Consider the following 14,615-nt stretch of genomic DNA (forward strand, 5'->3'; position numbering starts at 1 on the left):
AATCTTTTCAACACGAAACTCAGGAGCGGGGAACCTATGTGCCCAGACGGGACATTTGCCGCGGGCTACACCAAGGACGCGTGGGACAAGTGGCAGGTTCTGTGCCTTGCGCTCCTTTCCATAGAGGACATTGAAGACATTTACCTATTTGCCTTAATGATAACAGGACATCTGCTCCTCGGACTGAGCATTGCCCTGGTCTATCGAAGAATTGGAAAGACGGCAGCCACTCTAGCCCAAAGGGTGCACGTCATGCTAACGGAGCTGGGCAGAGCAGTGAGTAATCTACCTGTGGTGATTTCTGAACTGAACCGTAAGATTGATACCGTGTTGGAGAAACTCATGGCTATGCAAGGCGACGTGGCAGAGCTGAGGACCAGGCTCGTTAAAGAGAAGCGTTACAGAGAGGAATGACCATTGGAATCTGTTGTTCTTCTCCCTAACCCAAACATCTAATCAACTTTTTGGCTCCCTGACGGCCGTCAAGGCCGTTTCGCCCAAACTCCCCTGAAGATTCACAGGCTAAAGAGGCGCTGCACCCCCCCCCCCCTCCTCCCTTCCCTCCTCATGGACTCCTGTTGACTTTTGGTCTTGAGGCTGATCGAGGACGTCTCCATAGCAACCTGCTGTTATCGCTAAGACATTCCGTCCGAGTCTCCTCAGCCAGAGGCCTTCAGTCATACACACAGACTGAACTCACGGAATCAGAAACACACACAAACACGCACATCCCCCCCCCCCTTTCCCTCCCATTGTAATTGCCTTGTACTGTATTTTGTATGTCGTAATTGTCGTATTGCATTTTGTATGTCGCTCTTTCTTCCTTTTTATCTGTTATTTGTATTGTGAAGCGCTTTGTTAGGAAGCATGATGGCGGCGCTACGCCCGACAGCAGCCAGCCACTCTCCAATTCCTGGCGTTTATTGTTAATCTGTTCGTTTGCAGTCCTTTGTTTTTGTTTGTCTCCCTTTGTACCTAGGCTGCGCCCCGGGCTGATGTAACAGTTGGTTGGGGGGCGCATTATAAATAAAAATAACATAACATAACATAACAATCCTCCCTCCTAAGCACTTATTGTATAGTATTGTATTGCACTGTACTTTAGATTGCTATTCTTGCACTTTGCCTTCAGCACTAGATTATGCTCTTAGTCACTTGTTTTAGAGGAAAGATGCACTTATGAGTTCTGGCAAGTAGTAGTACATTGGCTTTCCCTACGTTAAATGCAATTATTGTTTGGATAAAAGCATCTGCTAAATGACTAATGTAATGTAATAATAATAACAATACAGAGGATTAGCGATGATTACATACTAGTAATAATAATCATCATCATCATCATAATACAGGGGATTAGGGATTATTACATAATACATAATACTACAGAGGATTAGAGATTATTACATAATAATACAGAGGATCAGAGATTTTAATGTGGGAGCTCAGGAGAACATTGAGACAGAGGATTAGAGATTTTAATGTGGGTTAGATGTAGGGTTGCAAAATTCCAGGAATATTCACAAACTTCCCATGGGAATTGACAGGAATTTATGGGAAGTTAAGGGAATAAAGTGGAAATGTATGGGAATTAACGGGAATAAATTCTGTTTTAAGATACGATACAATATGGTTTATCCCCCCTTATTGTCCCCTTAGAGAAATTTATCATGGACTCAATGCTGCACATAGATCGCCTCTATCACAGAAACAGAAAACACATCACACATACCACATATTGCACATACTATATTGCACATAACCCATATTGCACATGCCAAGTGAAAAAAAGCACACAAAAACACATTGCACAACCCCTACAACCGCACCTAACATTCCGAATGAGGTCAGCATAAATGAAAATTTGAAATGGTTGAGACGCTTTATTAAGATCAAATTCAGCATGGGGAATATCAGATGGGTCAGACAGTATTCCCTGTGCCTGCCTGGAAACAGACTGCTCGTATATGGACTGGAGGAACTATTTTTCAGGTAATTCCCATTAATTGCCTCCGGCCGGCTACAGCGTCGCAGGGCGAGGGATATGTTTTCAGTCACGGGTGTTGATTGGTTAGTTGGTTCTTTAGAGGGATTACGCAAAAACTACCAGACCGACTTTCAAGAAACTCGGAGGAGGGGTGTACCATAGGCCAACTTAGATCCACAAATTAAAACAAAACTTGCCCATTCACTTTCACTTTTGGATTTAGGCTCAGGTCTTTGTCAATGCCACTTCCATTGATTGGATACTCACAGTGCCTTTGGTGGTGTAGTGGGAAAGCATAGGACTTTGAATACTGGGGTCCAGGTTTCGAATACAGACCTGAACATTTTAATTTTTTATTTAGAATGAGTAGTTTATAGTGTAGTAATGTACTCTATGTAGTAAGTGTAGTGTTGATGCAGAAGAAATAGTGATTAGTCTGTAGTAGACTAGACTCAAATCCATTAAAATTAAATTTTGTATTTAATTATGTTTTATGTACTTTCTTGTTATAGTGACAGTGTTTTTTGTGTTGTGTTCTGTCTGATTATTTTATCCACTTACACATTCAACAACTGCCGTGCTGATCTAACAGGTGTCAGTGAATCATTCATCAGTATCACTTCCCCCTGCCACTTGTCCACACTGGCATCATACCCAGGTCCTCTGATTTGCATTCACACATGACCACCTGTCATAAACACCACTACCAGTTACACCACCAAAAAGCTTACTCTTTGATGGTGTTAGTGGGCGATATTTATGCTGAGGAGTGAGTTTAACCATTTCACCTCAGTTACACCAACAAAATACATTAATTCATGGAATATTCATGGAATTTTGTGACCCTAGTTGGATGTGTGACTAACATGATCGGTGCTCAGCATCACTTACCCTCCCGGATGTTCTCTTCACTCTGACCCACGTACATGTTGATGAGCTCCGGGCCTTTGACGCTACACCACAACAACAAGGGCATGGAATGGTTAACCTTCTCACACTGTCCCTTCAGCAATGGACACCGATAAAGCCTTAGAGCGTGAGCAGACTCTAATACTGCATTCACTTATAACTCGAAGGTCGCAATTTGCGACTAGGAAAAATCAAATACAACGGTGCACTCAAGAGTTCCTAGTTGCAAACTCGGGTATGATTTCTCAACTGCCAGTCATTTGACGTAATTTCGACATGGACCAACCATCAACCATCCTCATCTCAACGTTGGCTAAAAAGAAGTGTCTCACTTGTTAACTGTTGGATTGCAACAGTTTACTTTGTTTGACACTGACCAAACAGTTGTTGTAGCTCTTAATAGGTAGAATAGCTAACAAGTAATGTAACTGACTGGCTAGCGTTAGCTAGCTCCCATCTCTGGCTTTGTAGCTTGAACGCACATACACTATATTGACAAAAGTATTCGCTCATCTGCCTTTACACGCATATGAACATAAGTGACATCCCATTCTTAATCCATACGGTTTAATATGACCGTTGGCCCACCTTTTGCAGCTATAACAGCTTCAACTCTTCTGGGAAGGCTTTCCACAAGGTTTAGGAGTGTGTTTATGGGAATTTTTGACCATTCTTCCAGAAGCGCATTTGTGAGGTCAGACACTGATGTTGGAGCCTGGCTCACAGTCTCCGCTCTAATTCATCCCAAAGGTGTTCTATCGGGTTGAGGTCAGGACTCTGTGCAGGCCAGTCAAGTTCTTCCACACCAAACTCGCTCATCCATGTCTTTATGGACCTTGCTTTGTGCACTGGTGCGTAGTCATGTTGGAACAGGAAGGGGGCATTTTTCAGGAGCTGGGCTTGGCCCCTTAGTTCCAGTGAAAGGAACTCTGAATGCTTCAGCATACCAAGTGATTCTGGACAATTCAATGCTCCCAACTTTGTGGGAACAGTTTGGGGATGGCCCCTTCCTGTTCCAACATGACTGCGCAGGCAGATGAGCGAGTATTTTTGGCAATATAGTGTTAGTGATGATGTATTTGCCACTTGCATCGTGTCACCTCCGACCATAAACGAATGCAGTATATGAATACGTAGGATGAGTGAAAGGGTGGGGTGCGAGGGGATGGGGGGGGTCTCTACCTGAGGAAGGACATGGAGTGGGGGGGGGGGGGGGTCTCTACCTGAGGAAGGTCATGGAGTGAGGGGGGTGGGGGTGTCTCTACCTGAGGAAGGTCATGGAGCACTGGGTGGCCACAGCCTTGGCCAGCAGGGTCTTGCCGGTGCCCGGGGGTCCGTACAGCATAAGGCCGGTGCGGTGGAGCCCCAGGGACAGCAGCTCCGGACGCTCCGCAGGCAGCTGCACCGTGTCCAGGACCTCCCTCTTCACCTGCTGGAGACCGCCCACGTCCTGCCAGCGCACGCTGGGGATCTGGACACACACACATACGCACGCACATGCACACATACACACACATGCACACACCAATGCAGCATCACACTGTTAGCCTTTGATTAAGGGTACATAGTAGGAGCCCTACTGTAATTCTTCGAGTTATTCAAGATTGCTTTATTAAAGGACCATACCGGTATAAATATGATTTGATCTCCTTAAACTAGTCACCCAACATATATAACATTACCACAATCAATTTTCCGAAGCAAAGCTTACGTTAAAAGATATTTGCATGTTTACGTTTTACTTACAAAATGTTTAAAGTGATGGCTTTCAAACATATTTTTAAATTGTTCCCTCGTTGCGCTGACAAACTTGCCCCAGTGCGTTTCGAAAAAATTTTCAGTAGATTCTCTAATCCACCTACGCTAGATTCTCTATCCAGCATTCCTAGCAACGGCTACCATGTAAACAGGAAGAACAGACCGTTGGCCTAGGCTGCATAAAGAGCAACGTTTCCGCTGGTAAGGTCTTGCCGCGGCACACCGCCACGGCAAGATCCTTGCCGCCACACCAAACATTTGATACAAAAAACAATAATACAAATTAGGCTATATATATAAAAGTCTTAAATTAAAAATCTTAAACTTTTTAAATATTTCTGCCTAAATGCGCTTTCAAAACCACTGTCGTGCCAACATTAGGACTATTTATTTTCAATAAGACTAGCCTATAGGCCGCTCCATGCTGCTCCTTTCTGAGGTGATCGGAAGACTCGTGTGGGTGACGCGTGAAGGGATTTTTTCTTCAGTGAGCGGCATGAGGTTACAACGAAACATAGGTAGGCTATTGACGCTCAAATATTACCATAGTGTTAACCAGTGTTTGAATTGGGCCAAACACTGGTGCTGGCACCTAGGCCTACTCCTCAAAATGCCTAGCCTACTGTCTAAAATACATTTATGTTAGTAATCTAAGTGCTGTTATAGCTACAGTGGGACGTGCCGACAGCTCCTGCCCATCTCAAGCACGTTGGTAAAGCCTTTGGTTTTATAATTCCCTGATGACAACTAGCGGATCCTATAACCTAATATATCAATACAATTTTCCAGATGGGCATACGACAGTTTTTGAAGAGGAAGAGAGAGGAGAATGATGAGACCAGTCAGGTAGGCTAGGTTATTGAAGAGGAAGAGAGAGGAGAATGATGAGACCAGTCAGGTAGGCTAGGTTATTGAAGAGGAAGAGAGAGGAGAATGATGAGACCAGTCAGGTAGGCTAGGTTATTGCCGGCTAGCCATGATTCACATCAGGGGGATTCAGGAACAAGGCAAGCTACCTGTAGGCTAACAGTTTTGCCCGCTTCCTAGGGACCAGTAAACTCTGTTCGGGCAAGAGGAATGCCTCATGCAGGTGTCTGATCGGACAAGTAAAAAAATGAATATGGTAAATTGGCCTTGTGTTGCTAACGTTACGTAACGTTATCTGAAAATACATTTTGAGCCGAAGCGGAGCCTGCTCCATTTGAGCTACGCGCTGCTGTCTGTCTGTCCGTCAGTCAGCCCTTCAAGCGAGCGTTGTCAAGGAGACATAAACCACAAGCGCGAGTAGGTTCTGCAACTTTCAGTCAGGCGCAGCGCTGCCTGATGGATTGTGCGACCGTCTTTTTGGCTGGCAGAACTAACACTAGCTTGCGTTAATCTTCCTCCAGCCACCTAAAATATGGCTATCAAAATAACAGAAAAAGCAACAAATTATTTAGGCATGTTTAAAGACTAGCTTACCTTTTTATTTATTTATCTACAGCTGCTGTTATAATGGTAACCTACAATACATTTGATTAAAATATGTCTATAAACCATATGATTTATTAAGTGCTTGTGTGGGTTTACTGTTTTATCCCGTCCAGTTACATGTAATTAATTACATTTTAAGCTCTAGGACTTTACCAGCCTTACGAGATAAGTTAAGCCATCTTTAAAGAACTACTCTTCTGTTGATTTGTTTTTTTTAGGCAGAGGCAGGGATTGTGGTAGGAAAGGACAGGACTGGCACAGGCACAGAGTGGAGGCACAGGTGAGAGAGAAGAGGAGAGAGAGGTTGTTGAGAGGAGCGCAAGAGAGGATAAAGGAGAAGGAAGGGGACAGGAGAGAGGAACAAGGGAGGAAGAAGGGTGGTCTCCGATCCCCCGATTTTTCCGTTTCGAAATCAGACTCTTTTTTTCACACACCACCACACCAAGATCAGTTCCACAGGAAACACTGAAGAGGGTTAAAACGAAAATAACTACTAACATTATTTGAAACTAACCAGGGCGAGTTTGTCAGCACAACGAGAGAACAATTTAATAATAGGGCTTTGAATTACAGAATCTGAACATGTACAGTAAAGTACCATTGATTAGTAGCAGATTATTAGCTATAGCACCAGGAGCAGGTATGAAAAACATTAGTTCTGCCCAATTTAGTTCTACCTAAGTTAATTGATTAACGGGAGAAACTAACAGACAACATGTGCATGGATGGAGCCCGTGTGACATATGACATCTCTCTAGATCATCCTTGAACGAGCCCTCCATCTGCGCTTCCAGTCATCCCGATACTCCATGCATCTAAACACCTGTTATATAGCACTTTGAGATTTTCTTCTAAATGTAAAGTGCAAAACGAATAACATTTATTATTATTATTATTATCTAGCTAGCTCACCAGTACTTTCCGCTCTCTCATCTTTCTTAAGTACATCCACGACGCCCTCGTGATTGAACCGTGTGTTGGTGTGCTGGTTGGTGTCTCTGGCAGTGACCTGCCAGCCTCATTCTCCTGGCTGCTATTTTCTCACTCTCCCTTGGTGACCCCTTCATACAGATGCTTGTTGGTAACATGCTTGTTCTTGTTGATGTTAAGTACTGCATCATCATTACCTTAGGAGCTCCGATGGCTAGAGAGTGGGCCTCCTGGAGGGTGTCCAGGGCCAGGGTGAAGTCCTGGGCCAAGATGGTCACTCCGCATGCACACAGGTCCTCCTCCTGCTGCACACTGGCCCCTGCTGGGAAACTGACCAGACAGGAGAGCACATCAACAAAACTGACCACAGACGGGAGAGCACGTCAACAGTGGAGAACTTACAACAACACTGTGGCTGTAGTGACCACAGCAGGAAATGCAGATACCGAGAACTACGGTTGCAAAGGGGTGGAAAATGTCCGCTAAATTTCTGGAAACTTTAAGGAAATTTACCATAATACAATAAATGCGTTCACATTATAACAATCAAACAGGTGATTTGCGAGTTTGAGCTATACCAATCTAGGGTATCTTTGTGGATATTATAGTTAATGTTGGTCTGGAAATAAAAATAATAACTAGAAAGTACATTTCCTGGAGAAAATGTGAGGTGGGCTAGCTGCCGCAGCTGTATGTAACAGCTACTGCTAGTATTACTATGGACCGGGCAATCTCCATGCACCCATCGGCGAAGACCGTGTTTCTCTAGCCCATTCAGGGGCTGAATTGTTGGGTGTTTGGCATGGATAGTGGCGTGGTGGCAAAACTCCGCCCCCTCAGGTCAGAGCCGGTCAGGGACAGTGAACCTGCCTACCTGCCTCCACTGGTGAAGACCGTGTGTCTCTAGTCCACTCGGGGTCTGAGTTGTGGGGCCCGTGGCGTGAACAGTGGCGTTGTGGCGAGAATCCGCCCCCTCAGATCACATCGGGTCGGGGGCAGGGCATTGACCTCCGGGCAATCTCCATGTACCCAACGGCGAAGACCATTTGTCTCTAGCCCACTCAGGGGCTGAGTTGTGGGTTCCATGGTGTTGATAGTGGCGAAACTCCGCCCCCTCAGGTCAGAGCCGGTCAGGGACAGTTTAGCCCCTACTGGTGAAGACTGTGTGTTTCTAGCCCACGTAGGGGCTGAGTTGTGGGGCCCGTGGCATGGACATCCGGGCAATCTCTGTGCACCCACCTTCCCCGACCGGTGAAGACCATGTGTCTCTAGCTCATCAGAGGCTGAGTTGTGGGGTCTGTGGCGTGGACAGTGGCAAGGTGGTGAGACTCCACCTCAGGTCAGAGCTGGTCGAGGACAGTGTACCCCTCTCCGGGCCACCTACCCGCCTGCACCGGTGAAGACCATGTGTCTCCAGCCCACTCAGGGGCTGAGTTGTGGGGCCGTGGCGTGGATAGTGGCGTGCTGGTTAGGCCCCGCCCCCTTGGGTCACAGCTAGTCGGAGACAGTACAGTGACCGCTGGGCAATCTCCATGCATCCACCAATGAAGACTGTGCGTCTCTAGCCCATTCAGGGGTTGAGTTGTGGGGCCTGTGGCGTGAATAGTGGTGAGGTGGCGACGCTCCGCCCCTTTTGGTCATAGCCAGTCAGGGACGGTGTACTCCTCTCCGGGCTACCCACCGGCCCCCACCAGTGAAGATCATGGGTCTCTATTCCACTTTGGCGGTGTTCTGTGCTACCACATTAGTTATAAAAGGGTGCCTGTACCTTTAAGAGAGGCTGCACATGCACACAAATTCAAAAAAAGCAACAGCTGCCACCACTCTAATCCCAAATGACACTCTGATCCTAGACATGGTCCACTTCAGACAGCTCTATCGCGAAAACCATAAATGTCACAGCTTATATATTGACACCATAGGAATCCTGAGAACTTGCAGAACATTTCTCTGTATAATATGTCCGTATAGCTTAAACACTGTAGGCATGGCGACAAGTTAGAAAAAGGGTAAAAATGCTAAATTAGTAGCTCAAAAGTTGGTGCAGCACCATGTTTCAATGGGGAGCGCAGTTGCCGAACAAATCGCCATACTTAAAAAACGGTAAGTCATGTACAGATGTGAGAACATAAGAATGTAACTTGACCCGCGTTATTCTAACAGACGCTTTACGGCATTCCGCACCACCGCTCGCACGCCCATAGAGGGCGCAGTAATACTAGGCTACTCATTGACCCATTGCTGTAGCTCATCCCGCACATTAGATGAGCCTACCTTGTTCTCAAACTCCTTGTTCTCTGTCTGGTTGTAATTGAATTTCTATGAACAAAGCCTATCTATCTATAGTATCTATCTCTAACTGCCGTCAAGTCTATATCTGTTAACTCAAGTGTCGGGACAAGTAGAGGTTTAATACAGTAGGCTAACTGAGTGTTCTCATATGGAACATGGCATCAGGACGAGTAAGATGGCTAACGGAGCTGACCAGAGATGTGTTTGAAATGGTTCACTCACTCCCTAATCCCTATGTAGTGTTACTCAGTGAACTACATAGGGAATGATTTAACAGTTTTGGGACACTACATGGAATCAGTGATGCCAACTTAGCTACTTTGTCGCTAGATTTAGCGACTTACCAGACCCCCCTGGCGACTTATTTCATGTAAAGCAACTAGCGACAAATCTAGCAACTTTTTCTGGTCATTTGTAGAATTATTGTGTTGATAAGGAAGTGAGCTCAGCTCACGAGTCACGACGAGAGAAAACCTTTTTTGCTGCCTTCACATCCTCTCTCCCTTGCTCGCCCACACACACACCACACGCGCTGGGATCCCTCCCGCAACAACCAATATTGTCAAAAACGGCTAGTTTACCTAGATACTGGTGACATTAGGTTAAGTTTTAATTAAGCCATGTAGGCTATATTTTTCCCGTTTTTCTTTAGGTTTACAGACCTACGTTGTTTAAAAGAAAAAAGCTAATGTTATACAGCAACAAAAAAACAAGTTTGTAAATAAGTCAATAGTTTGATTCTTTGTTCCATGCCCATCATCATCACTTGGCTCATGTAGGCTACTAGGGTTGTACTCTTAAAAAAAAAAAAGAAAAAAGAAAAAGCTAATGTTATACAGCAACAACAAAAAACAAGTTTGTAAATACCCCCGCCATCTAGCTACTTCTAGCGACTTCTGGGACAGCCAATAGCTACTTCCCTTACCGAAGAGTTGGCAACACTGCATAGAATGTCATTGCGTAGATTATTCATGATGCAAACAAGCAGACGCGCTGATCACTGATGGCAGCAGGTTGAAATATCAGGTAGTATTCAGGTTCCATGTTTAGTTGAATGATAAATCCCATATAAATGGTTGGAATTCTAATGATGTGCAAGTGTGATTGTCAACTTTTGTGCTGTCTGCTAATAGCAGCCTGTGAAGCTGCACGATAAGACTGTGATAGCAAGTTAGCTCACGACAGCAGCTTCCATAATATTAACGGTAGCTGTCGGTGGCTAAAAAGCAGATAGCTAACTTTACAACGATGATTCCTGTAGCTATTTTGACTATTTCAACTTCTGTTTCTCGGGCAGGAACGGAGACGAACTCGCATTAGCATCAAAACAGCTAACTACTGGAATGATCTTAACATTAGCTAACTGCTTTAGCCACTGATAGCTACCGTCTTCTTCACTTCTCCTTCAGTAAAACATGACACCGTTGTATTGTGGTATTGTGGAGGGCTTAGGCAGAAGCAGGAAGAGAAAACCGTCATGGGACCTTAAATCAGAAAAAATATTGAATGGTAGTGAACGGCGTGAGAAGCTATTGTAAGCTAGACATGCAACGTAAACAAACACCATCCACAACTATGTGAACTCAAACTCCTTGTTTTCTGTCTGGTTGTAATTGAATTATTACTAACAAAGCCTATCTATCTATAGTATCTATCTCTGTAACTGTTGTCGGGTCTATATCTGTTGACTCATATGGAACAAGGTATCGGGACAAGAAGAGGTTTAATACAGTAGGCTAACTAGCTGGCTAGCAGAGTATTCATATGCAACGTAAACAAACACCATCCACGTGACACAGGGGTCAGACGTCAGGGGTCAGCTAGCTAGCTAACTACTGTACCAGTTAACTAACAACTACGTGGACACAGGCTGATCTACTGTACGAAATTGGACCCAGGAGTGTTCTCATATGGAACTATGCTAATAGTTGTTTCAAGACCAGCAGTAACATTAGTGGTTCAATTTATATCCTTTGCTTGGCTATTCTTGTTGGGGTGAACTGACCAGCTGCTTCAAATCGCCGGTATAAACAGGAAGAGATGCCCGCTTCTGGATCTACACAGCAAACTAGCATAGCAGTGCATCATGAAGACCGACGACTTGCTACAGTAGGCAACCTCCTGGAACATCCCACTTAAAGGTCTTTCATATTGAAATGATCTTCGTCTTACAGCGAAAACTGTGCACACTGTCACACAGCTTAGATACTTACATTGTATGAATGTTGTGTGAACGTTTTAATGTATAATATGTGTATGAGCTCTTAAAACTGTAGGCGCGACAGCAGTTTACAAAACGTGTAGATGTTTTCAAAAAACAGGCTGCCACACTAAAAACTGAATATTCCACACATCCACTTCAATGTTAAAAAAGGTCCAAAACAAACTTAAATTACATAAAAACTATAAGGAATTTAAAAAATCTGAGTAAGGATTTTACTCAGCTAAAGGTCCTGAACATTTTAAAGTTTGAATGAGGTTTCTAGCCCAAAAAATGAAGAAGATAGGTTTCAAAGCTGAAGAAGATTTCAAGGTCCGCCCATAGACTTCCATTGTAAAAAGAATGTTGAAAAAAGCTGAATATTTAAAAAAGTATAAAAGGTATAAAAAATCTGAAAGGATTCCGATAATGTCCTTAACAAGCTGAACATTTTCATACTTGAATGGTTCAAGTAGCTCAAAGTATGAAGGAGCTACAGAGAGCCAAAAAACGTACGGAAGAAGAAGTAAGAATAATAAGCTATAAAGAACTGGATAACGATAGTGTGAATGCTCCAAAGCATTCACACTAATAAAGAAACAAATAAATAGTGGGAATATCACTTCTGCAAGCTAGCCCACCTAATAAAAATAAAGAAAGAAAAAGTGGGAATATCACAAGTTGGGCTGGCTTCTACAAGCTAGCCCACCTAATAATAATAACAGTAGTCACATAAAAAACAACAACAGCCAAGCAGACTTAACTTAGGCTAGGATGAACTGTAGGCTATAGGCCTACAATGTTTACAGGTTTCAAAACAAAAACACTTAAAATCATAACCCAAACAAGAGTAGACACTTCCAATAATAATATTCTCTATTCAGTTATGTAATTCAGTCCAAATGTTCCATTTTATAGTCCTATTTTCGGTCCTTCTGGCTGCCAGCCGACCCTGCAGATTTAGGCCCATGTGCAACCCAAATTTATTTTATGAGCTTGTTGGGAAACAAGACATGCAGTAAAACTGCAGTGCTATCCGTCATTGCCTGAAGTTGCCTGACATTGCGTGATAAGGAGGAAAACGCACTCGCCACTTGCGAAGGAATGCAATTCAAGTCGCGCATCAGAAGATAATAATAATGGAAATTGGAATTGCCATCATATCTCTGAAGTTGTTAGCCTATAGGCATAAGCACTTGTATATTTGCCGCTGTTGATATATAAACGCTTTTACCTTTTTATCCTGTGTTCTATATTGATTACTATACTGTGGTTACTATAGGCCAAATCTGTTTTGAAATAGCCTACTGCCCCTCTCAAGCAGGGGCGTTAATGACTGGAGCATATCCAGTTTTGTGTCATGCTGATGAAGACGTGGTATTAAATTTTGCATGATTTATGATTGTTTTTAATGTTCCTGAAGGCAACGTCAGATGATTTGTATGTGCCTGTATGAGGTAAGCCTTTCTCATAATTTTGAGAATGTCTAGGCCAACACTGTGCGCACGGTCAGTGCACCCCAAATGAGATCCTGTTTAAAAAACAAAACAAAGGCATTGATACCTACTGCAAAAGGGATTAGAATAACATAGTAATAGGCTATATAATAATCATCATCATCATAATCATAATAATAATAAGGCTAGCTAGGATGAACTTGAACTATAGGCTACCCAATGTTTACAGGTTCCCAAACAAAACCGCTTAAAATCATAACCCAAACAAGAGTAGACACTTAAAATAAGAATATTCTCTACTGAATAATCAGTCCAAATGTTCCATTATGTAGTCCTATCAGTTCATTTTAAGTCCTTGATTAATGTTTGTTTATGGTTGCCAGCCGACCCTGCCAATGTAGACTTGTGTGACCAGGATTTATTTTATGAGCTTGTGGGAGGAAAAAGACATGCAGTGCTATCCGTCATTGTCTGAAGTTGTATGACATTGCGTGATGAATTGGAAGGTAATGGAAATTTGAATTTATCGTCATCATATCTCCTATGTTGTTGCAAGTAGCCTATACGCACTTGTATGTTTGTCATTTATTCTATACTGTTGATAACGTTAAACTACTGTTGATACTGTGCAGGCCAAATCTGTTTTGATATAGGCTACTTCCCTCTCAAGCGGGGGGCGTTAATGATCGGAGCATATCTAATTTTGTGTCACATGCCGATCTAATTGATGAAGACGTGGCCTTAAATTTTGCATGATTTATGATTGTTTTTAATGTTCCTGAAGGCAAGATCCGATTATTTTTATGTGCTTGTATGGACAAAGACATATTATGGAACGGGCCTACCGGGCCCAGGCCCAGGGGCCCAAGAGCTCAGGGGGCCCTTTGCATTTCTTCTCCCAGGGACACCGATAGAAATTTAGGATGAGATTCTTTACACAAACAAAAAAAGAATAATATTTTGAACAGTTTATAGGGTTCCACATCTTAAAAAAGAAAAAGAGAAGCTTGTGTGGGCTACATATTTTCTATAGCCTACTCGTTAATCTAATGGGTGGGAATGTAGGCTACCTTTCCATAGATCAATGAGAAGGCTATAGAAACTACTCAAAAGATGGCGCTATTAAAGTTTGTGAACTCAAGACAGATCACACAGGTGCAGGTCACAAGGTCAATTGGTTCAATCTGTTAGATCTTGACAAAAAAACGTACATGTAAAATGGAGCACCGTCACATATAAGGAGAATGCTCGTTTTTGACAACCTGGACCTTATTTACAGCATATTATAAGACGTTTGACTCACCGAGATAACTTTGGTGTAATTCGGAGGCCTGTAGAAGAAATTTTAAATCCAGCGCGAGCCAAGTATATCCATGTAATGGCGGCGGACGTGGCACTGAGAATGCAGCTTCTGAAAAATCTATTTTCTGCCGCGAAACGGTTGTTTTCATCAATCTGTCTTTATGAATCACTAGTTGTGCGTACATAGAGTGAGGGCTTGTTGTGGTTTTTCACATGCATCTGTAATATGATCTTTAGAAACGAAATAGCTTCCCCACTTGCTCCAGCACGCATGCGCGCAGACTGGCTATTCTCCGTTACGTCTGTAGGC

General features: G+C 43.4%; 1 protein-coding gene across 1 annotated transcript in view; it reads right to left on the reverse strand.

Moving 5' to 3' along the window:
- pex6 (peroxisomal biogenesis factor 6) overlaps positions 1–14,615 on the reverse strand; it is a gene marked incomplete at its 5' end in the record, with an annotated part of 99,811 nt that overhangs the window by 54,320 nt on the left and 30,876 nt on the right. The window contains 3 exons of the mRNA XM_084460246.1: positions 2,876–2,937; positions 4,159–4,364; positions 7,252–7,384. Coding sequence (XP_084316372.1) covers positions 2,876–2,937; positions 4,159–4,364; positions 7,252–7,384 — 401 coding nt within the window. The remainder of the gene's footprint in view (positions 1–2,875; positions 2,938–4,158; positions 4,365–7,251; positions 7,385–14,615) is intronic.

This window comes from Borostomias antarcticus (assembly GCF_949987555.1).
Source record: "Borostomias antarcticus genome assembly, chromosome: 31".
NCBI lineage: Eukaryota > Metazoa > Chordata > Actinopteri > Stomiiformes > Stomiidae > Borostomias > Borostomias antarcticus.